At 46.2% G+C, this 25,414-nt stretch overlaps 1 protein-coding gene across 3 annotated transcripts in view; it reads right to left on the reverse strand.

Moving 5' to 3' along the window:
• CLUAP1 (clusterin associated protein 1) overlaps nt 1-25,414 on the reverse strand; it is a 58,056-nt gene that overhangs the window by 7,628 nt on the left and 25,014 nt on the right. For all 3 annotated transcript variants that reach the window (XM_048321211.1, XM_048321210.1, XM_048321209.1), the window contains 2 exons: nt 13,966-14,038; nt 4,606-4,710 (listed from right to left, as the gene is read on the reverse strand). In XM_048321211.1, the coding sequence (XP_048177168.1) occupies nt 4,606-4,710; nt 13,966-14,038 (178 nt within the window). The remainder of the gene's footprint in view (nt 1-4,605; nt 4,711-13,965; nt 14,039-25,414) is intronic.

Genomic DNA, 25,414 nt, shown 5'->3' on the forward strand with positions numbered 1-25,414 from the left:
AGGAGACCCTGACCCCTGTTTGTAAAGGGTTTCTAAACAGACTGCCTGGGGGAATGACTTGAGAAGGGTAAAGAAGGAAACCACATCCTGTGTGCTGGTAAGAGGCAGCTGTCCCTGTGGATGAGGCAGAGGGATCAGGGATGGGATCACACAGCATCTGAGGGATGCCCAGACAGCTGCAGAGGCCTTCAGCACATTTTTCTTATCAAGACTCATTTCCACAACAGAGAAGAATTTTGAGAAATCCAGATTTGTTACCATCTTGTGTTTGTAAAGACAAATGCACTTGCATACATTTCCTCATCGTGGGCTCAGAGATGTTATTTCCTTGAGGAATCAGAGGGAAGGGAAAACCAGACCACTTATTTAACATGTGGTTTTAGAAATTAGGCAGGTGACAGCCACAGGAGCTCAGTGTGAACAAGATATAAGGAGCAGGCAGCTGTTGCATATTCCCAACTGAATCCCTCCACTCTCCTGCCAACCAATTTCACACCTGTGGTTTCTACACACCTGGGGGAGATTAAGAGGGAAGGAAAACATTCTAGAAATTCCACAGCAGAAATCTGAACACGGCCACAAGCTGGATAGAGAAATTCCACAAGCAGAGTGACAATTCCCACTGAGAACAGGACTTCCCTGCTTTTCAGCCTGCCTGCTGTATGGAAGGATTGGGAACAGGACTGTGGAGGCTCACCTGAGAAGATTTTTCTGTCAAAACTTCCCTTTTCCCTACAGGACTGAAAAAAAATCAGGGATAATTCAGGCTCTGCAGCCTTCCCCCAGCATGCAGGGTGCCACAGGCACTCAGAAGCAAGTGCCCTCTCTGCCAGCACATCATTAACACCCTGATCCTCTGGGCCAGCTCTGCCAAGGAAGGGGGCTCTGAGAGAGCCACTGTGTGACTTTGGACTGATTGTCTGCTAAAAAGCCAGGGTTTTATAAAGCTATCTTCTTACAGGAAAAGATCAAATGGGGCTGAAGTTGTTCCTGTCTCAGTAATGAAATGGTCTCTGTGGTCAGGTCAGGGAAAAACCACCCCTTAACACCAGTGTTACGAAAGGAAAAGAGCTACAGCACTGGGAGAAATGGTTCACAGGAGCTGAAACACCCTGGCAGTGTGGAACAGAAGGTCATTTACAGGCACAGTTCCACGAGGATGGACTCTTTCAGCTCCATGCAGCAGCACTGCCTCGTCACCAGCACAGTGTGTCACAGTCTGTGGGTCCCCACCTGCCAGCTCTGCAAGGGGAGAGATCCTCGTGATGCCACAATGCATTTCAGGACTCTGGTCCTGAGAAGATGGATCTGCACATGGAATCACAACATCACTTCAGAATCTGCCACTTTCTGACAGTTGTGGGTGACAAAAACCTATTTAGTTCAAGGGGAGACTGGACAGGTTCTTAGGAGAACATAAATGTACTGAGGGTTAGATTAAATCTGTGGAAGCCACAACTGATGGGGTTGAAACAGCTTGAGAGCAGTAGGGAACCTGAGGGAAGTTCCCATGTGCTTCCCCAGACATTTTCTTACAACCAATGCTGGGGAGGGACCAGGCTGGATGGATGCTGATCCAGCACAGCAGCTTCTGCATTCCCAGGACAAGGCTTTGCATCCTTTACCACAAAGTCCACCCCAGCTGCACATGAACAACCACCCTGCTGCAAACAACTCATCTATGGCCTGTTTCAGGCAAGAGGTTTCTCTGCACTGCAAATGGTTAAGGCTTTCAAGGCTGAAAGAGTTTTTCTTTGGCTCTCTGACAAAACAAGAATCTTATTGCAAGTGCCACCACAAATTCAGGGAAGTCCATTGTACTTGTCACAGCCTCAAATATCTATTGCCAGACAGAATAAAAGTGGATGTGAAATTTTACTCACATTGACAATGTTAAAATTAAAATGTAGAGACTGCATTGCCTCCAGCTCTGGCGTCCCCAGCACAGGAAGGACACGGAGCTGCTGGAGTGAGTCCAGAGGAACACACGGAGATGCTCCAAGGGCTGGAGCCCCTCTGCTCTGGAGCCAGGCTGGGAGAGCTGGGGGTGCTCACCTGGACAAGAGAAGGCTCCAAGGACACCTCAGAGCCCCTTGCAGGGCCTAAAGGGGCTCCAGGAGAGCTGCAGAGGGACTGGGGACAAGGCATGGAGGGACAGGACACAGGGAATGGCTTCCCACTGCCAGAGGGCAGGGCTGGATGGGATATGGGGAAGGAATTGTTCCCTGGGAGGGTGGGCAGGCCCTGGCACAGGGTGCCCAGAGCAGCTGTGGCTGCCCCTGGATCCCTGGCAGTGTCCAAGGCCAGGCTGGAGGGGGCTTGGAGCAGCCTGGGATAGGGGAAGGTGTCCCTGCCCATGGCAGGGGGTGGAATGAGATGAGCTTTAAGGTCCCTTCCAACCCAAAGCAGTCTGTGATTCTATGATAAATCAATGGATTCTCTGATTTACAAATGCAAATGATCAGTGGCACAGGGGTTTATTACAATCAGCCCCCTCAAGGAGGGGACTTGCCTGTAACTGTGATATTGTGACAATAAAGCAGCTGTGGTTTCCCAGGCCCACAGGCAGCACCTGCAGCTTGGCCACTGCTCTCCCAGCCATGAGCTCTCACCTCCCTGCTCCCTCCTGGATCTGAGCCCTTCCTGCCTCCCTAATGCTGGTTTTGCCATGTTTGCTAACCCAGCAGCACTGAAGTCAAAGCTCCAGAGCCCATTCCAGCTTCCTTCTTCAGCTGCTCCTGCCTGTTCCTCTCTGCATGTGGGGAAGGGGTCCATTTTCTCTCTGCACCACACAAGTCTCCCCCAGCTCCCTCTTTGCTGCTCCATGGGAAACTAAATCCTGTAACTTCAAGTCTTTTAATTGGCTGAAAGAATAAAACCAGGAGCAGTATTGTCAAACCTGCATTTAGTTTGAATTTTGCTGCATCTAGGCAGAGCTGATGAAAGGGCTCTTGAGGATGAGAGGGTGCTGATTTTTCTCAATTATACCAAGTGGCCTAAAAAGAGGGATTATCTCTCCCTGAGAATTTTGCCTCTATAATGGCAGAACACACTGGAATATCTGCCCACCACAGAGAGAGGGAGGAAGCCTTATCTCCCAGCACTGATAACCTGGGAATTAGAGATGTGAAAGTGCACCACAGCAGCCACAGGGACTGAGCACAGTGGGCCCTTTCTCCTCAGTTTGAGAGCAAACGTGGCTCAGCAGCATGACCATGTAAGAAAGCACAAAGCTTCAAAGGAAAGTGATTGAAATATCTTAAATTGAATCAAGGAAAAAAGCAGCAATTAATAGAAATAATGTTCTTGCTGTGCCACCTTGATCATTAAGTGTATTTTAAATGCAAATTGCTGAAGAACACCAACAGATCTGTGGTGTGTTTAATAGCAAACAGGCAGACAATATTCAACCCTGGTTTTCTAAAGAAGCTGCTGCTTCTGACATTAAACTCAGGTCTTAAAGTCTGATGAACTAACACTGAGTTTCCATTAAGGGTAATTAATGATAACAAAGCTCTTCCTAGAAAAAATTCTACTTGCAGCAAAATCTATGACTTTTAGAGTAAAACTAAAACTGCTATTAAGAGCAGCAGGTACTCAGGTCATGGTGTTCTCTGAGATGAAGCTACACTTTGGGTCACTTCCAAAGCTCTAAAACCTTTCCTTGAGAAATGCCAATGTAAAATATTCTTTAGGGAATATCAGTGTTTCTAGCACTTAACAACAATTTTCAATTTTCAAGAAAAACAGAGGAAGGGAGGATAAAAGTACTTGAATTACACAGATTTGAGAACACCAGCTTCTTTCCCTGGTCTCAGTCAGAGAGGGGAAAGCAGAATTCCACTCACAAAACCCCACATATTTGCAGTTTATCTAAGGAACAGGTACCAGCAGGAATGGTGGCACATGAAATCCCTCACAGAGGCACTTGCTCCAGAACCCAGAGAGGTTTGTGCTGACAGTTCAGAATCCCTCACTGCTAACAAGAAGAACTACCCTGATTTCCTGGCTGTGCTTTGCTCGACTCCACACTAAACAGAACGTTTCTCTTCCCACCTGAGTGAAACACAGATCCTCACACAGCAATTCCTCTGAACTCCTTGTGAGCAGTGGGATCAGCAGGCAGAGGCTGCAGTTCCACTCCCCATGGAGCAGGACAGAGGGCTCACATCCCTCCCTGGGAGCAGCAGCTCAGGTTGCTCCACCTGTGCCCAGTCAGTGCAGGTGGCTTTACTGACTCACTGAAGGTTTCCTGTGGAAGACTCAGCTGAAACAGGTGCCAACAGCTAAAGGGAAAGAAATGCTTTGCAATGAGAAGTGGTATTGCTTCCCTAAGGCTTTGGATAAAACTACTTCAGGAATGTGTAAGGCAATACCAAGGCAGGATTTTCCCCACACAGTGATTTTTTTTCCCCCAGTAAATAATCCTTCATTTGTTCCCCTGGAAGCATTGTTTTCTCCACAGGGCTTTATTCTCCTACAGCTCCTGAGAGCTGAGCAGTGCCAATATCCTGAAGGGTGACAGGGGCTTCTTCCATTTGCAGCTACTCAGGTAATTCCAGCATATCCCTGTGAATCAGGGCAGCTCAGGAAGGGGTAGGATACCTTGCAGGAGAGCGTCGGTGCTGATGCGGTGCCTCATGATCTGCAAATCCCCCTCACTGTCGGATCTTTCATCCTCCTGGATGTCTATGTCGGAATCATCATTACCTGGTTAAAAACAAAGCCAGTTAATATCCCCCAAACCAACCCACAGCCCAGAACAGCAGCAGGACACAGGAGATACCAGCAATTCTACCTTTGTTGGAGCCCAAGAGGAATTGAAAATGCAGCTGCAGAGAGCTTTGGCTCTACACAAGAGCGCAGGAAAGTGGCCAATATCCACATCCCAAGGAGAAATCCTACAGCATGTGAGTGCCAAAGCACCATTCACTGCACACAAAAGTCTTGGGACAATCCCAGACTGTACCATAAAGGTGCTGTTTAAACCCCCTCTCCAGCTAAGAAGAGAAGGTGCTACTTCAGCAAGTGATTTAAAGATAAAACTCTTTGAAAAGCATTGGGAAGTGTGTGTGTTTATTAACACGTCTCCTGGTTTTACCCTGACACCAGCAATGTCAAAACCCATCCCCTTGGACTATTTGCCTTCCATTTAATCCTAGATAAGCACAGTTCCAGGTCCCCACATAAAAGGAATGCAGCTACAGCTAAACCCAGGATGCTGAAGGGACAGGAAAGCTTCCAAAGATGCAGGAACTTCTTCAGATATTTTCATCATCTGCCTTTGTTTCCTTCTCCCCATCCAAAGTAAAGCTCCCTGTCCAGTGCCAGGACAAGCCCAACAGGACCCCACGGGAGCACCCAGCACAGCAACATTTGCTGCTGATTATTTAGAGAAAATAGGCAATTCTTTCCCAGGTACATTTAATTACACACACATCTGAGCTGAAAATGGAAATAACTACTTTAATTAGGATTAGTCATGAGCTGACACAGCTTTGCAATATTTAATTATCGGACAATATACAAATATTAGACATTTTCCCATCCTCTTTTTCACTGCTATATTAAGTTAATGAGAAAATAATAACTGGCAAGGGAAGTATTTGCTAGCCTGGTAAGATGACAAGGCTCCAGCAGAGTTAGCTGTAATTTCTATTTGCACTTTCCTCTTTGGCAAGTGAGGGAATCACTCACTGCTGTGTGACCTGGAGGCTGCTGCTGTTTGCCTGGCATTTAGGAAACTGAGGTTCTGCTCAGCCTTGCATGGGCAATCTCCATGTGGAGCTTACAGAAAGGATTCAAGTTTGTGCTCAGTATATTAAAGAATGAATTTATCACATCTGTGATGGCTCTTACTGCTACTGAAACGCCCTCATTCTTACTTTGTGGGTTTTTTTCCTTCCTTCTTGGTTATTTTATTTTTAGCAGCAATTTCTCCCTTTCAGGTTTTGTCACTTGTGCTCCTATTAGGCAGCACCACTGCCAAGAGCTGAGGCTGCTGTAGGGAGCCCACTGATTACTTGGCCCAACCTTTCCAATTCCATGCCCATCTGTGCATCCTGCTCCTCTCTGGGATCTCCTGAGCATGAGCTGCCAGCTGAGCAGGGACCAACGGCCTCCCACTGCCAGAGAGCAGGGCTGGATGGGATATGGGGAAGAAATTCTTCCCCGTGCCTTTAAAAACCCAGGACCGCCTTTCAACCCAAATGAAAATACCAATTCAACTGAACTCCCAATATGTCATGGAATGGCCTGGCTTGGAAAGGACCTCAAAGCCAATTTTGCCACCCCTTCCACTGTCTCAGGCTGCTCCAAGCCCCGTCCAACCTGGCCTTGGACACTGCCAAGGGTCCAGGGGCAGCCCCAGCTGCTCTGGGCACGCTGTGCCAGGGCCTCCCCCCCATCACAGGGAGAAGTTTATCCCCAGTAACCACAGTACAGCACTTTTCCTGCTGAGTTATGACCTTGAAACAAATCCTGTTACGGATCTATGGCAAGAGTTTGGGTTTTCCTTGAATAGCCTGGCTGGAATCCTGGTGCACAGACCCCAGCTCGGAGCATCACTGCAGTGAACTCGTGCCAGAGGCTCTGGGAAGTGACAGCTGCAAATGCAGCAATATTAAAATCCCTGCCTCCAAGCCTCCTACTCCCTCTTGAAAAGACATCAAGCACCTTTTACACTCCCCCAAAATAAATATACTGCTCCAATCCAGCCCAAGGGCTGCTATCACCAAGCCCAGCTCTGCCCATGCACAATCTGAGTCACCAGCTGAGCCAAAATCCCAAGGACACAGAAGCAGAGCACAGCACTAAAAAATTATTCAAATACACAAGATACAGAGAAGCTGAGTACAGGCTTTTTATCAGGATTAAACATCAGACCAGCCCAGGGCTTTGTATGACCTGTCCTAGGCAGTGTCCCACCAACAAACCCCTCACTCTACACACCGTGTGCCCAGTTCTCGCCAAAATATTCTTGGTATTCATAAACAGTGACAATTCAGAAAGTTTCATTTAACAACACGTAGCAAGACTTGTTGCCCTAGAAGAAGCCACAATCTCATTTGTGTAACACTGCACAACCAACTACAATCAATTTTGGGGAGACAAGGAACATTCCTTATGAAAAAAGCAGGTTTTTCTCAGGATCAGCATAAAGCAATGAAGATAATCAACCACAGCACCACAAACTGCCATGTGCTTGTACATGGAGAACCACTAAATGGAGCTGGCTTATGAGATTTATATGGGTTTACATGAGGATTACTGGAATTCTCACAACAGACTTATTTATTATTATTCAGCAATCCATGTGCCCCAATTGAGGCCAAGCTGGCAGCTTCCAGAAGCTTCAGACTGAGGTTTTAAGCAGCTCTTGTATTTTTATTGTGAAAAGGCAGTCAGCAGAACAAGTCTGTAAATTGTGCTGGGCCCATCTCCCCACTGCTGTGATTGACTCTACTGCACAGAAAACACTCCAAATATCAGCCTACCTGAGGGAGAATACACTGAGATTTTAAACGCCACTTGCCTTTCATTTCAACATTTCTATTTCATAAAGATGGGTTTCAGTCAACTAAATTAGCTTCCTTTAAAGCTGTCCAGCCACAAAAAATACATCCTGGTTCCACTGATCTCCAAAGGTGGGATTTTTGTTCCTGCTCCCAGAAAAAAGCCAGAGCTGATACCTGGACAGATAATACTATCCTGAAATGATTTAATTTCTGGTAATTTGCAATGCTTGAAGGAAAAGCAGCATGATTTAATAACTTAGCAGTGATTTCATTACAGATTTGGTAGTTTGCATCAATATTCAAGTAAAAGTATCCAGCTGTAAAATAAGAAGTTACTGTGGTGAGGATAATGAGCACAGAGGCCATTTTTTATTGATGTGCTCTGGAATTAGCTGTAAGTGCTCTGCAGAGTGTCCAATTTCATCAGAAATCCACTGCCTTGAAAACACAAGCATTGGTTCCACAGCAATTACTGCATTCAGCAGGATGCTGGTTTTGGTGAGAAAACATCATGAGAACAATCAAATGGGCAGCTGACAGCAACTTGATCCCAAGTGAAATCCAGTTAATAAGTGGCATGAAATAAGGGAGCAGGAAAAACCAAAGGGGGTGGGATTGGGATTTTAAATGTGCTGAAGGAGAGTGAAGCTCAGTGCCTATTGGAAGCCTCAGCTCTGCCAAACCCATCCCACTGTCACACCAAATCCAGAACACCAGGCTCTGTATCAGCCTGGACACTCCTAAACCCACAGCTCTGCACTCTGAAGGGAAAGAAAGGCTTGGATATAAAAATTTCTGGAGGGAACGTCCTTTGTCCTTAGCACAACACTGAGATCTGTCATCTGATCTCGAAGAAAAATTCAGCCTGGTACTGAGAGCTACTGAGCAAGGTCCAGATGTGTGGAGGTCCTACAAATTCCAGTGGAAAACTTGGATGTTTGGAGCTGGGTAGCCAAAAACTGGGCAGTAACAGCAACATACAGCAACGAGGAGGTTGCAGAGGTCGCTCTAAGTGCAATTATTTACCTTGCTTGGTCATTTTAGGATCACAGAATCATGGAATAATTTGGGTTGCAAGGGACTTTAAACTCATCCCATTCCAGCCTTGCCATGGGCAGGGACACCTGCCCCTATCCCAGGCTGCTCCAAGTCCCATGCAGCCTGGTGTATCCACAGAATCCAAACTCCCAGTTTATCAACAAGGATGATTAACAACTGCTTGGGGAAACAATAGGTCTCAGCCACTTGAAGTAATTAAAATTAAATCTGGATGACAAGCTCCACTTAAACCGGGATTTGGAGTCTCAGCAGGAGTGAGCAGTTAAGTTATTTTTGGGCCCATTTGATCAAGAGGTCGTATTTGGTGACCAGAACTATTTCTAACAGTCTTCCAAGCCAAGAATCCATCAAAGTACTATTAAATTAGACCATGAATTTGCAATTACCCAACAAGCACAACACAAAGCTCCTGTGGACCAGTTCCAAGTGTCTCTCACAAGATGGATGGCTTGAGCACCAGCAATATCCTCCAGGAATCATCCAGGAGCTCCCCCTCAAATCCCACAACTGCTGCAATGGGGCTTTTTGTTTGCCTGCTGTCAGATTTTAAAGCAGCAGCTCTGGAGTAGAAAGGCTGCACCCAGGAGCATCAGTTAATCCTCTGGTTATTGCTGAACAAGATTCAAGCAGTGCAGATTTCCAGATGCTGGTGGAAATGAATGTTTACTCATTCTACAGACCAAGCTAGAGGATGCAGGGTGGACTGACTGGAGCAGCACAACAGAAAGTGGCACAGTCAAGGACAAATTCAGTTTTACAGCAAATACTTCTGCATATTTAAATTAATCCTGGGCAAAGCACTGGGCAAAAGAAATACAGGAAATATTTTTGAAAATTCAAAGGGTTTACTCTTTATATTTTCAAAACAAAATATTTTACTTTTTAAAGAATATATAGTTCATATATATTCCTACAAGGAAGGTGGAGAGGGACTGGGGACAATGGCCTGGAGTGCCAGGCCAAGGGGGAATGGCTTCCCACTGCCAGAGGGCAGGGCTGGATGGGATATTGGGAAGGAATTGTTCCCTGGGAGGGTGGGCAGGCCCTGGCACAGGGTGCCCAGAGAAGCTGCGGCTGCCCCTGGATCCCTGGCAGTGTCCAAGGCCAGGCTGGATGGAGCCTGGAGCAATCAGGGATAGTGGAAGGTGTCCCTGCCCATGGCAGGGGGTGGCACTGGATGAGCTTTGGTGTCCCTTCTAATCCAAACCACTCTGGGATCCTGTGATTCTGCATTTTCTGCTTTTAAATTGATAAAAAGCTCCTGAAGAATGTGAGAAAATGCATTGGGAAAAGTGTATAAGAAAGTGAAAAAGAAAGATCTGTAACTGCAATAAGCTGATGAGTCTGAAAAACTGTTTCAATCCAGAAACATTCCAAGTGCCTTTTTGCTCAACAAAGTTTTTACAATGTTGGATAAATTTGAGGAAATTAACTGAATTTCTGCTGTGGTCAGTGACCTTCCCTGGCCTCTCCTCTCACACAATCCAGTACCAGAGCATCCAGTACCCACACCTGACAGGAGTTCTATCTACAGCCTTCATCTGAGCAATGTCCAACACACCAAGAGTCACTTTGCCATTAACAAGGGAACCAAACCCTGAGCTTCAACCAATTGGATTTGTTACTTGGCACCAGCCTTGGGTGTGGCACAGGGGCAGCAGATGTGTGAGACACCACAGCCTGGATCAGCTTCTCTAAGAGCATCTTCTGCAAAGCAAAGATTAGAAAAATAACAGCAATTTCCTCCCTGCTCAGCACAAAAAGACATTCTTATACTGCTGCCAAGTACTTAATTGTGTGTATTTTCATCAGGCAGATAATACTCAGAGCCTGATCTGTAGAGTTCAAAACTTTTATGTTGTTTAAGAACAGTTTTTCAGACAATTTAGTGTTGGCTTTTTTTTTTTTTTTTTTGTGCAGTGGTTTTATGGAGTTGCTCTGTCAGAGAGAAAAAACTGATTTGCAATGTGTGGCAGCAAAAGAAGAAAGAACCAGACTGTTTATCAATACCACGAAACAATTTTGCCAGTTTTACATGAATACCACAACAAATCCATGGATTTTCTACATTCTCAGCACAGATCTGCACAACTCAACCTCCATCCCACAGCTCTCCTTTATTAGAAACAGGATTTAGGCTTCTCAGCCTGAAACTCAACTGAAAGCTGTCCAAAACTCCTGCAACTTTATTGCAGAGAGAAATGAAGTGTTAATTTGGAACCCTTCTTACCAAATTAGCAGGAGATAAGGTCAGGGGATGCAGACAATGAGAGAGCTGATCAATTACAAGGGTCCATGAAGGTAACTGCTCACAGGACAGAGAGGATGCTGACTTTTATCAGTTAATTGGAACAAATTCATCACCACCTGCTAGCCCCTGTTGTTAGAAAAGCCTCATTAAGTGTCTTGCAGCTCCCAGGGGCAACGTATAAAGAGAGTGAGAACCTGCCCTGTTCCTGGCAGGGGCACTGCCCCTGTGACCCCTCTGAGGAGGGAAACGGTGAACCTGTTCCAAGAAAGCTCACTCCAGCCCCTCAACATTCCAGAGTCAGCCACGGAGTCCTGGGATACTGGGAGACACCAGGCCAGCCTGCCCACCTTCCACTGAGCCGAGAAGGAGCTCATCCCTTCATCTCCAGAACCTGTTCCATGAGCAAGACCAAGTCAGAGCAGGGTCCACTTCAACCATCCTGGTGTCTTGTTGGGTTGAAGGGCCAGACAACAAAATCCTAAGTTTCTGAACAAACTGAAGATGGAATAAAACTTCAGATTAAACCACCTTGCTTTGTGTGGGGGACATTACTCAAAAATCTAAGTGGAATAATGAAGTATTTAGCAAGGTCTGTGGTGACAGGACAAAGAGTGATGGTCAATTTAGACAAGAAATTGGGAAGGAATTGTTCCCTGGGAGGGTGGGCAGGCCCTGGCACAGGGTGCCCAGAGCAGCTGTGGCTGCCCCTGGATCCCTGGCAGTGTCCAAGGCCAGGCTGGACATTGGGGCTTGGAGCAGCCTGGGACAGTGGGAGGTGTCCCTGCCCATGGCAGGGGGTAGAACAGGATGAGCTTTAAGCTCCCTTCCACCCAAAGCAGTCTGGGATTCTAGGAAATATTTTTCCCTCCAAACACCTACTTCAGAAAGATGTTTCTGATGGTGAAGTCCTTCTTTACTCTTCCCTGTCACTGGCTCATTACAGAACACGTCCTCTCTCAGGAGCATGTAGCACCCAAAATCCAAACAGCTGAAAGGCTGAAGTGCCCCTGCCTGCAGCACCTCACACCATTTCCTCACCGTGCTCACAGCACTCCTGATAAAATCACTGCCAGATCCACCTGCAAGTCCTTGGGAATCCTCTCCAGCAGAAACTCCAACCCTCAGGTGATCCCTGCTTCTGGTGTGAATTGCAGTGTTAACCCTGGGGGAGGGTGGGCACGCAAAGCTGCTCAGCAATGCTGAGCCCGATGCTGAGCCCGTTCTGCTGCTCACTCTTTGTTCCCTCTTGTGCCAAACGTGTCTTTTTCCTGGGATGAGGATCCTGGGATTAACGCAACTGCTCTGTGAACTGTGCCATGTAAGACACCAACTTCTGCATTCTCTCACCAATGCAAATCTCTTCAGTTTGAATTGTTTAAAGGGCAGCATTTAATTAAAAAGGACAGGAGGACAGGGGGGTGTGGTCTAAGGGGAGAGCCCAGGTTGTTAAGTGTGAGCAGACTGTGTTAATTAACCCGTGCTCCTGGCTGGACCACAGCCTTGGAGAACCAAATTTCCTGTCTCAGTTCCACCCCTGCAGACTTTCACAGACAAAGGCAGGGTGGAGCTGAGAGAGATGGGACACGTCAATAAATGAGCCGGCTCTGGCAAATGGATCCTGGTGCTCTTGTCACTAGAATAAATACTAATTATGACAATTAGGTACTTGAATTAAGATGTATTATGGCAATATTTGAGGTCATTAGAAGTAATAATCACATTTTTAGGTGGCAGTGAAATCAGTCACTGAAAGGCAAAGTTCCTTTTATTTCAGAGATGCAAAATGACAGAACAGTTTTCCAAGCGAAAATCCACAGACAAGAACAAAGCAGGGCAGCAAATTTTCACATTATACCTCACACTGCCAATTACTGATGGCTGATGTCCACCTCCTCTTGAACCTTTTTACCCCTAAAACTGTCAGAGAGCAGGACTTGAACCTTTTCACTCAAATAAATCCTTGAAATAATTCCACATGCTTATAATTTATATTACAAATCCTGTATTTCAGCTGAAACTTCTTCACTGTGTACCTCACTGATATGAGATCAAAGATGGGCAGAAATCAGTGAATTTCCTCCTTCATGAGTTTTCTCTGAAAATCTCGGACACCAAACGAACTGGGAACTGCAACTTTTATGTTTTTACTCAATTTCAGCTTCCATGAACTCTGCCTCTGATCTTAAGAGTTAACTTCTAGTTTCTCCCAGTGTCAAATAAAAATGCACAGATTGCAATATTAAATTCACAGGGGTAGTTCATTATGAAGTTCTGGCTGCTGTTTGGCTCAAAAAGATCTGGTTTGTGAGCTTCCTACAGAGTCTCAAGAGGTCATTAATTCCCTTGTGATCCTAATTAATTAAGAAGAAGGTTAGGAAAAAAAAAAGAGGAAACACCCCCCCCCCCCCCCAATTTTAATTGCATTCCCATTTTGCAGGTACGCTAAAATCAAACAAATGCAGGGAGGCAAATGTGGATTCTGTGGAGAAGACTGATGATCTTACAGAAGATTTTAAGCTGTGAGTTTTCATCTGAGGAAGTTCTGATCTGTGTCATGGAGAATCATTCTGAACACAGAACCAAACTCTGTGCCATGCACTGTGGCAGGCAAGTGCTGAGGACAGAAACTGGGGACAGAAACTGGGGACAGAAACTGGGGACAGAAAGGACACTCTGGTTGTGCAGGACACTCCAGCATGTGTGTGATGAGGCACAAACCAGCAGCACTACTCACCCCCACGAAGCTTTTGGCTGAGAGAATCCTCTGTCCAAGTCTGCTCCCAAACCAGCAATCCCACAGTGCTGGGACAAGTCTGTGTCCCCAGCCAGCCCAGGGAGGGGTGGCAGCAGTAAAATGAAGCCTAAATCTGCTCCCTGGGATTGCCCAGTGCTCAGTGGCTGACTGTGGTCATTTCTCAGCTCTGCAGGTAAAACTGGCAAGGCAGAGGAACATTCCCAGAGGTTTCGTTCCCTAGCTCACTGCTGTCCTTTTAAAGTTGTCATGATTCCACTTTTTCTAACCCTGCCTACTGACTCTGTCATCACCCCACATCCCCTTAGAAGTGGACACTTACACATGGAGTAGCCAGTACTTAGCAACTCCTCTGTTACTACAAGAGCTGAAGGAATCCCACTTACTTCCACTCTTTAGCAGGTGCTGCTCCTCCTCCTTCAGCCTGTTCTGAATAAGACGTAACATGTTGGCTGTTTCCTGCAAGAGGAAAAAAGGATTGCCTTAGGAAAGCTGCCACAGGTAGAATGGGACTAGAAAATGTCAGCATTGGAAATATTTTATGGAAAAATAGGTCTGATTTGAAACATGAAGCTCCTGCTCACTTTGAGTGGGAGGGTCAGGATATAAAGGCCAGGTCAACCAGTGCACTGAAAATCAACCTTACATCCCCACTGGGTGAAACATCACTTATCCCATGGAAAATGAGTTTATTTGTCTTCATCCCACAGAACATGACTGCTGGTGCTTTGAAAAGCAGGCTTTGGTAGTTGTTTTCAGCCAACAGTCCATTAAACACCAGAACTGGTTTGTGAAATGAGTTCACTTCCAAACACACACCCAAACCAGAAAGAATCCACACCTTCCCAAGCATGCAAACAAAACTGGAGCAAACAACCCTATCAATAAGCTGGAAAAGTACAGCCATGTATTTATGACACCACACTGTAGTGCAGAGGAGAACCAACCAAATGTGAAGGTCAATGACACTAAAAAACCACAGAACGGGACCTTTCTAGTCCATTTTAAACGACATTTAGCTTTAATTTAGGTAATGCTAATGGTGAATAGCAAACTGAACCTGATGGAGTAGGTAAGATACGAATGCACAGAACCAGGCACAGACAGAACCCAAACAGGAACAGGTGGCAACAGCTGATAGAAGATTTAGCCACAAATTTTGCTAATTTTAGTCTCTTCCATTCCAGTCAGGTAGAGGAGAGTTAATTAATTGTGGATTGAAGTAAGATTTTTCTGAGCCTTTGATTTCTCTATGCAAAATATGATTATAATTAAAACCACCAGTTGCTCTGATGTGATCAGACCTCCACACTTACAGTGCACTTGTGGGAAGGAAACGTGGACTCAGCCGGAATATTCATGGGACAGAGGGAAGAAAGTAAAAAGAGCATCTGAAAGTGGTTGAATGGAGCCCAACCTTTTCACACTTCCATGTGAAAATGTGTTTCTGTAAGTGTGGAAGCTGAGAAAGGAACCTCCAAGGACCACCCAGCACATGAGGAAGTTGCTGGAAACAGAGGCCTGGGGACAGACTGGAATGATCCAACACAACTCGGCATAAATACCTGTCCTGGGAATTGAAATTCATGCTGGAAAAGCTCGCAGGGAAGATGTTTCCAAGTGGAAGTGATGTGTCACCTGTACCTGGTGAGAAACCGAGCTCAGTGCCTCTCTCAAGGGGATAAACCCTGATCCAAAAATCTGCTTTGGACAACCACACAAACTGTCTGCTCTACAAACTCTCAGTGCTAACAGAGACAGGGGCTCCATGGATACCAGGAATATGGCTAACAGATGCTTGGGACCAAAGGAATAACCCTGCAAAACTGAAGCAGGTGTGACAGTGTCCAGGGGGATAAAGCAGAAAGGTCAGGATGCCAAATCCCACGGAACGAGACCCTCCAGCAGCAACTTGCATCACCAGAACTACTGAAATCTCCAAAGTGATGGGTGTATTCTGCAGGGAGGAGCTGATTTCTGCAAAAACAAGGGAGGAATAGGCACAAGCATGGTTTTTAACTTGTTTTGTGTAGATTCAGAACATTTGAAATACTCTATGGAGGAAACTGCCCTTCCTTATGAATTCCTTCTTCACAAGTAACGTGCTCCACCCCCTCAGTGCCAGCGAAGCCTTTTCAAAAATGATGAAAATTGAAACGTATGTGGACCTGAGGCAAAATTTTCAGAGGTCTCTAGCTAACAGTGTCTCCTTTGGTCATTCCAAGGCCATCCAAGGCTTCCCTCTGCATCAGTGAGTCCCAGTATTTCCTCACTGAGCCTCACAATTGCTATCATTTTTATCTTTACCTCTTCCTCCCAGCCAGTCCTAAGGGTTAAATATGGTCAGTGATTTCAGTAAGCCCCTGCACACCTTCCCAGTGCAGCCTCCCCACTGCTCTGTCCCTGGGACAAATGGATACTTGAGGGGTCAATCCCCCATGAATCCCAACCCCACTGGCTGCTGCAGCCCACACAGTGCCTATGGCAAAGAAAGGCCAAAACAGGATACAAGAAAAAGACATTTCCCAAATGTCACGGGGACGAATTCATAAGCCCAGGAAGCACATTTAGAATGTTCAAAGAGCAGTGAAATAATCAGCATAGACATAATCATTGCCTGGCACTGTAATTCCAGACACACACCACGACAGCTGAAGCTGGCAATTCCAATTTAGACAAACGAGCAGCTCCCTTACCCTCCTTCCCTGCTCCTTCCCTTCTCCCACTCTCCAGCTCTGAGAAAAGCACTTGTGCAGCGACACAAAAGGAACCTGCTGCAAACGAATCCATCAACAACAAAATTAAGCCAGGCAAATTCTCCACTGCAGCTCAGCATGTGCCTACCCAAGGTCCTGACTGGAGGATGAGGTGCTGCATCTGTGGGGAAAACAGCAGGGCTAAGACGGGGTTCATGAACTTAAACAACAAGAGAAATGAAGGCTAAAAGAATGTTTACCCACGCAGATGAGCCACTTCTCCCCCTTTCCTCCAGCCTTTCACCTGTGCTGCTGCCAGCAGCTCAGCTGATGTCATTGCAAGCCAGCCCAGACACTTAACTGGCAGGAAAAATGTTGTTTTTCTGCTGGTTTAGGTGTCTGAATAACTTGATGCATGGCTAGTTAAATGCCACTGTCAGCCCAGGGGACCTGCTGAGCCTGTGCATCCTCCCTTCCAGCAGCAGCCTATGGCTCCATCACTGCCACATCCTGAAAAACTCATCAAAAACTGCAGCAACAGAAAATGTTTTCAAAGGGCAGCTCCAAACCAGTCAAATCAGTGAACTGCTGGTTTCTGTCCTTAACAAGTGACATCTTCAAAGAGGGGGCAGAAGGTACGGCAAATCACAAATCTAGAAAGTAAACAGAATTTATCACTTCATTTTTTTAAGGTTTTGAATGCCTGCAACCATCAAAGCTGCATTTTTTTGGCCTGAGCAGCTTCCACCTTCCAGGTGGTGGAGGTGTGACACCACCTCCCCCACATCGCAGCACCTTAGCAGATGTGGTTTGTGGCAGCTCAGCAAAGCCCAGCCTGTGCCCATCAGAAATGGTTTTCTGTTTGAGGCTGGGCACCTGTGTGTGATCCATGGCTCCTGAGCTGTGACAGGGCACAAGAGCTGGGGGTGATGGACTGGAATGCTGCAGGGGCTCCTTCAACACTCAGTGTTGTACCAGGGCCCAGGGGCTGCTCAAGCGTCACATTTCCCTTGCAGTGTGGCAGGGTGACAGCTCCATGAAAGCAGAGATGTGACGTGCCCTGTGCTCGTGCAGCTCCCTCAGGGAACAGCCTGACTGCCTTGGGATGCTGGATGGGTAGGAGCCACTATTTAATCCCCTGCTGAGTCTCTCCAGTAAAAACAGCAGGAGCTGCAGCAGCAAACACTCTCTGGATCCTCCTCTACAAGTGAATTTTACTCACATAAAGTGGCAGCTCCCACTGAGGAATCACGGTGTCAAATCAACACAATTTAAATACCAATTAACACAAAATCCAAACCAACCTGCCCCTTCAGAGAGACTCCCAGGACTTTCAGGGTACCAGGGATCGCTGGGGCTCAAAATCCTGCCTTAGGGGCAGACAGATGGAAATTCTCCTCCTCTGCCTCATACATTATGCAGCCTCTCCTGGGTGTAAATCTGCCCAAAGGATTCATTTTTGCAAACAGCTGAGGGAAATAGGCAGCAAGGCAGGGCTTTCCTGCTGATACTGAGATCCCCTAATAACCCTGGCTCCAAGGGACCTTGCAAAGTCCCAGTCCAACCTCCTGCTCCAAGCAGAACCAGCAATGGGATCAGATCACAGTGCTCAGGGCTGGAGCTTGTTGGGTCCTAAAGATCTCCAAGGGAGGGACCTGCATGTCCAAAGGGTGCAAAAGTTTCCTGACAGCAGGTCAGGATGACTTCTCCTTGCTGGTGACCTGTCCTGGGGCTCTCAGCACAAGTGCTCAGGTGTCCTTAGTCACCAGTGATGTCCCAGCTCTCCATGCAGGCCCTTGGCCAGTGACACACAAAGGCTTCTCAATCAAGTAAGTTTCACCTGTGTTTACAATCAACTGGGCTTTTTTTCATGCCCATTTTCTGTTGTTACAGAAATGTTACCTGTCCAGCACACTCCACTCAAGTAAAATGTCTGGGTTTTGTAGATGGGAGTTTGAACGAGACAGTACAGATATTCTGCATCTCAGTCGTCTTTAACTGGCAAAGCAGATGATTTTCCATCTAATACCTCGGAAAGTCTTTGCAATAAAATGTGTCAGAATGTTTTAATATGCTCTCATGTCCTGCTCTCTGCACAAGTAAAACAGCAATGCTGAGTTCCAGTGTGCAGGCTCTGGGGTGGGAGGGGTGCTTGGGGTTGTTTTGTTTTTAAACAGAGGCCATGGAGAACACCCCCAGCACAGCCTGCCCTGCCACTGACTCAGTGTTTGCCTTAAGGCCAGTGATCCAGGATTTAGCTAAGCCACATGACTGACTGGACTGCCAGTCCTTCATCCCAGTCCTTCATCCCAGTCCTTTACGATGTACTGATGTTCCTAGGTTTTGGTTTAAACCATAACATCAAGCTGGAATTCATGAGAAATCATGAGACTGAAAACAACTCTGCCCCTGCAGCTTGCAAAGCAGCAAGTCTGACAGCTCAAAACCAGGAACAGTATGAATGATGCAGTATTTGATCCTTTAAAACAGCTCAGCTTTTTGTTGGGTTTTGGAGGGGTTTTTTTTAGCTAACCTCTAAGTTTTTTTTAAAAACACCAGCAGGATCTTGAATACAAAGAATTTGTGCCCTGCAGCCAGCTGGCAGACACAATTACCACTAAGCAGAAAGGAAAGAAGTGGGTGAAATAGGAAGGGAATAAGTACAAAAGCACAGGACAACAACTGGAGCTCACTGACTTCTTGCATTTGGATCAAGCATATCAGTTTTTGCTTAAGCTATTCCTTTTGTTCTCAGACACACTCCCAACCCCAGAAATCTCTCTATGTCTAATGATTTCATTTTAGCAAGGGAAAACAATATTTCCTTCTGTTTTTCTCAGGAGTGATTTACAGTGCTCCCCCTGCTCTGGAGTAGACCAATTTGCTGCTGGATTGAAGGGCTCAGCTCACCTTGACTTCATCTGGGCAGCTGCTCCTTCCTTTGTCACAGAACAAAGCACCTGGGATCAGCTCCTGCTACACTGAGGCAGCTGGTTTTGGTGAGAGAGTGGACACTCATTCAGCAGGAGGGAGATAAAGGATGAGGAGAAACCATGAGGCGCCTGATGAGAACGTTACAACTCTCAATGACAAGAAATCTGCCAAGGACAACGGGAAAGGGACTGAAGTTCATGAGGTACCAACCTGCCTGGAGCTGTTCTTTAAGAGCAGTGATGATGTTTCCTGGATGCTGAACTACTGTTAAATACCTCACCCAAAATTCATGTTCTGAATGGGAACATGGCTGTAGTTATGTCTGACTAGACCTGACTGTAATGCTGCAGGGTTTGTTCCTTTTTATTCTGTTGAGGAATGGTGGGAGAGACACAAGATCCACCTGAAACAGTGGGGCTGAAGAACCTTTATCATCAGGCTAGCTCAGCTATGAGCAGGGCTTTGAGCGAGGTCTGGCAGGGAATGATGGTGATGATGATGATCCTGACAAGAAACAGGCCACTGTGAACAGGCTCTGGAATGTTCCTTGTGAAGGCAAAACAAGTGGGATCCCATCTCATGTGCCTGAACACAAGTACATCCATTGTAGGAAACAGAACAGGAGGAATCAGAGTGTGCATGGCTGTGATCCCACAGGGATTACAGAAATATGGTATCTCCTAATAAATTCTGGCACACCAGCTCCAGAGCTCACATTTATCAAAATAATCCATTAGACCTGTTAGATCACTACTGAAGGGCACTTTCATCAAGAGAAGCCACAAAAACACCCCAGAAGTTCCTTGAAAGGTTTCTTTTTTTAAAGGACAAACATGTTAATTAACAGAGCGTCTTTCATGCTATCAAGAAAATTAGGGGGAAAGCACAAATGCTTTCTAATGTGAGGGCAATGTTTCATCAAGGAAAGCAATCAGAGCAAAAAAACCTAGCATGGGTTTTCATAGAATCACAGAATCTTCAATCAGAAAAGACTTCTGAGGTCAAGTCCAACCTTGTCAACTTAACCATGTCCTCAAGTGCCACATCCACTGTTTTTTGAATGCTTCCAAGGATGGTGACCCCACCACTGCCTGTCCCAATGCCTTTCTGGGAAGAGATATCCAACCTGAACCTCCCCTGGCACAACTTGAGGCCATTTCCCTTTGTCCTATTGCCAGCTATGATAACTTTGTTTTGGGGGAATGTCTTTAGGAAGGAAAACTTGCATCAGGGATGTGTGGGAAAGGTGTCCAGCAGAGCTTTCACATGGGGTCACACGAGTAGCAGAGACAGAAAAAGATGGAATTTTTGGCTGAGGATACACCAATGCAGCTCTCAATGACACCAGCTCAGGCTACACAGAGCCAGACAGTGAAGTGCATTCAAAACCAACCCACAGTCCCTGTTTTAAAATCAGATTGGTTTAACACTTCTCACACACTTCTTCCTAAAGCTCCTGTCATTGCTTAGCAAGTCCTGACTTCATCCAGCCCCAGCACTGCAGCACCCACAGATGAACTGGAGTTGGAAGGGAACAGCACACTCTAGAACCTGAGAGGCAGATCCTGAGACCTGAGGCAGGGCAGCTCCGCTGGAATGAACAGACTGAGCAGGAAGGTCTCACCCACACATCAACACCTTCCCTCTGGGAACTCAACACAAGGAGCAGATTATGCAGGGTGAGGAATGGCAGCCTGGTAATTGTTCCCACCCTATGGAATGTGTTTCCTGACCTGGGTGCCCTGCTCATGCTCTGTGTGAACTCTCTTTGCCTCCCTCTAAGCTCTCCCCTCATATCCTCACACAGTAAATGAGTAATTCTCCCCCTGGCACGATTCTGGAGTGACTTTTGATACAACAGAAAACCTTTCTGCACAGGTTACTACATTTTTTACTGTGCACATTACGTGTTTTCTACAGGAATGATCAAACAGTGCACAGCTGGCCCAAAGAGGCTGCACAGTGTCTGTCCTTGGAGGCTTTAAGGACTGCACTGGATAAAATCTGATGCCACATCTGACCTTGCTTGGAACTGAATGAATCTGTCAACCAGTGACCAAGAGAGCAGGTTTAAAAGTGATTTATTTAGTTGATTGGTTTTCTATTGAAAAAACCCCAAAATACAACAAACAAAGCCCAATTCAAAACTTTCCACCTCGAATACTTCTCTGCACTGCTGTGCTGTGCTGGTTTCAAGGCCAGATTGGAGGGGCTTGGAGCACCCTGGGCTGGTGGAAGGTGCCCTTGCCCATGGCCCTCTATGAGGTCCCTCCCAACCCAAACCATTCTTTGGTGTAGGAAATACTCCTGACCCATCCAGGAACCACAAGTCAGAGCCAAGGGAGCAGAACATCCAAGGAAACAGCACTGAGCTCCTGCTGAGGATTTGTGTGACTGCCCATGGCAGGGCACACCTCAGGAGGACTGTGCAGATACAGAAAGCAGAAGGATTGGGAAGGCACTGGCAGAGGCTGCACGAGAGCAGTGCAGGACACAGGCCTTTAAATCATCTGCCAGCACTGAGAGAAATCTAAACAGAACTAAGGAAAGAAGTTAAAAAAGAGATCCAGACATTTTCTGCTCAGAATTTTCCAGTCAAAATCCTTTCATACAAGAAGCTTCAGGTCAGCAATAACACAGACAAATTCAGGACTTTATCCTCTGGATCAGATGTGTTCTGTATTCAGCATTACATACAATCCAAATTTCCCATAATGACAACTCTCCATTTTTCCTATTTGCTTTTGTGGAAGGGATGAATTCTAATGACTCAATACCAGCTCATCAAACATTCCCTTCATGGATTACATTTTTATTGTAGCAAGCTTACAAGTGATCCTGTTTGGATGTGTAATTTGTTTGATTTAATGTACAATTCTGCAATGTAAACCTGGGGTCACTTTGCAGTGCCTGAAGAAATCATCATCCAAATTAACACTGATTGGAAGTTGGGAATCACAGCAGTATCTTGTTCACCAGCACAGAGCAGCCACTGCCTCATCCCTGCCAGACTCTGACACCTGAATTATCCTCTGCCTGTGTCACAAAGCTCAGGTGTTCCAAGGGGGTTGGGATTATTCACACTTTTCAAGGAGACTGTTTACTGTATTAAAGGGCAGCTGTTCTTGGTGAACTTGAGGGTTCCAGGAACTGATAATGGATTCTGCTGCCTTCTGTCTGAGATCAATTAGCTCAATACAGCCCCTATTTCTGCCAGCAAGAGCCTCTTCACCAGGGGGCTGACACACACTTCAGTTTATTCCTGATCTCCCACCCAAATTCAGTGGCAGCACCATCAAGCCTCTCTCTAACTCTTGTCAGAGCCCAAGCTCAGGAATCACAAAGCTGGTTTTTACCATTTCTCCAGCTTGAAAACATTTGCACTCCTACTTCCTGCTCCCCAGGACAATGCTCTACCTACTCCTTAGATGACTGGAATAAAACTATTTTCAAACATCTCCTTGTAGTGGGGTGGAGAAGAAGGAAGTGCAGATGAGTAATGATGCAGACAAACCTCTTTAGCAGGGCGATGACAAACACTGCTTCTAGGATTGTTCATGCATCAGGCTCCGATTCTTTAACACAAAAGAGCAGCTAAATCATTTCTGGGCAACCAGCAATGGACAACACCAGCAGGTTTCACCTTACACATCCTGCTTCTCTGGTTTCCATAGCTCTGTTCTTCTCCACAAAATAGCAGGGACACAGGATAGCTTCACTGCAGTTTACTCTATGGATTAAGAAACTGGAGCTGTTGGTTTAAACACCCTTGTGGCTGAGCAGGATGCACTCTCTGAAGTTTCCCAGTAGAAGGTGGCCACCAGCAGGTATTTCCAGGGAATGTGGCACTGCCAAGGGGAGTCAGACCCTGTTTAACAGGCCAGGCTCTGACCAGGGCAGGCTCCTCCTCAGTCCTCTCAGAGATGGGACAAAGCCTGAGTAGGAGACTCAGAGTCACAGCTCTCCAGGTCAGCAAATTTAAAAACCAGGAGAGTCTCACCATGTAGTGGCCTACAATGGAGGTTTCCATTGATTCTGGAACTACATCACGCTCAAGGTAAGTTCAAATGGGAATGGAACTGGATTTCCAGCAAAATAAATATGATCCCAGCCTCGAGGCAGAAAGGAGTGCAGTTTGTCCTGGGATTTCTTACCTTTCCTTGCTCCTGCTGTTTGACCCTGCTGCAAAGCTGCTGAAATGCAGAGTTGGGCCCACGGGTTACCCAACATCAGAATCCTCTCCAAAGGATCCCGACAGTATCCCAGAGCTCTGGGAGGAGGAGGCAGGGACCGCACAGGGCAGTGACTCCCCCTGCCAGCCCATGCCAAGGCTTCTGCCAGGACATTCATCCCAGAGGGCCACCTGTGCAGAGTGTCCCACTTTCACATCTCACAGAACTCAACTAGGAATTGCTTTCATGCAGCCAGAAAACTGAGAATTATTTTCCTGTTTAAAGACTCAGACCCTACTGTTTTGCACCTGATGAGATTATGCATGTTTATGCAAATCAAAATGCCACGCTCACAGCTCCTTTTCTCCACTAAGTACCTGCAGCAGAGCATAAACCCCCTCAATTTCCTATACATCATTTTAACACTACCTACTTGCGTCATTTGGTGCAAAGCACCAAACACCAGTCCCAAATTAAGTTGTTTTAGCTTTTTCTTTCAAACAATCACCTGTTTAAATGTTTCTCAATGATTTAAATGTTGATCTCTGGGGAAAAAAGAGAAATTGATCTTCCTGATCAGCATTTGTTTCAAGTAATCTGGTTCCTATTCTGAGTGAATTTCAAGTGATTTTTGTTACATAATTCAGACATCTAAAGTCTTTGTGAATATTCAAAAGGATAATACAGGGAAGACAGGAAGACCATAATATGAACCTTACATTTACTCATCTTCCTCCCAAATGAAGCTTGGTAAAGAGAAGGTGTAAAACCTACAAGGCAGCACTTTGGAATGCACTAGGGACCGTTCTTGTGCACTGCTTCTTCTCCACTGGAGTCACTGCACAAGAAATTCAGTGAGACAAGTTAAGAACCAAATTTATTAGAGATCAGTCAGTTCTGATTTCTCTTTCTGACAGTCAGCCGTGGATTTCCAAGCCATGCTGTCAGTGAGAGTCACTACATCTCACACTTCACAGAAACAACTGCTGTCATGACAGAGAAACTCACCCTGGCTGCAAAACTCAGCAGATCCTCCCTGTGTTCCTTCCCCAAGTGCAGAGTATTTAATTTATAAAAGAATGAGCACAGATTTGTAACAGCAGCAAGAAAGAACCAGACTGAGCAACCTTTACAGGGGGTTCATATCCAACCACAGCACCAAGCCCTGAGGCACAAGGAACCTCTTTACCCCTTCAGGGGCTGCTGGAGGCAGAATATGAATCTTTCCATTGCTCAGAAAAGCCTGTAAGTGATTTGGGATTCAATAATTTCTTGTTTGATCTCTAGCTCTGTGATGAAATGAGCTCTAGAGTCTGACAGACATGAAGAACCTGAAGCTGTGAGTCAAATGACCCCAAATCTGGGATCCTAAAGCAAGTTTGTCACCTACCTGGCACATCAGATATCCAGAGAATCCCTATGAAAAGATCCCTATGGATCTTTGAGCACTGAGTTGATCTGACTGAGATCAATTGAACTGATCTCAACTGTTTTCATTTCCCAAAAAGTTCTCCTACAGCTTTAAGGGGAGGCAGTATCACCAGAGCTCCAGGAGCAGGTGGGCACGTCTGCCTCAGGGCAGTTGCCATGCTATTGGCAGGGGACTGCAGAATTTTATTTCAGTGGAATGAATGCACACAGAACATTTCCATCTTCCCTAATGCACCCTCCATATGCCCTCCCACCTTCTCTCTATCTCCAGCTTCTCCTTTCTGTGATCATCATTTCACAGCCAATAATTTCTTTTGTCCTTTTCTCCTACGCTCCACTGCCCCTACTCTCTCCCTGTGCATTCCCTTCCCCCTGCCCTAAGTTTTTCCACATTTCCCCACTGATTTCTGTGTCTCAGTGCACCAATAGTGTCACGCTTGTACACTGCACTAAAAGCCAAAATAGAAGCAATCAACAATGCAGCAGCCCGTGCTTACTTTTACATCTGATATTCCACACAGTTCAGCAATGCTGGACCAGGAGTGCTCTCCTGGCACCTGTAAAATGTTTAAAGCAGTCATAATTCAAATGCACATTACTTA

Source organism: Corvus hawaiiensis, chromosome 16 (assembly GCF_020740725.1).
Source record: "Corvus hawaiiensis isolate bCorHaw1 chromosome 16, bCorHaw1.pri.cur, whole genome shotgun sequence".
Lineage (NCBI taxonomy): Eukaryota > Metazoa > Chordata > Aves > Passeriformes > Corvidae > Corvus > Corvus hawaiiensis.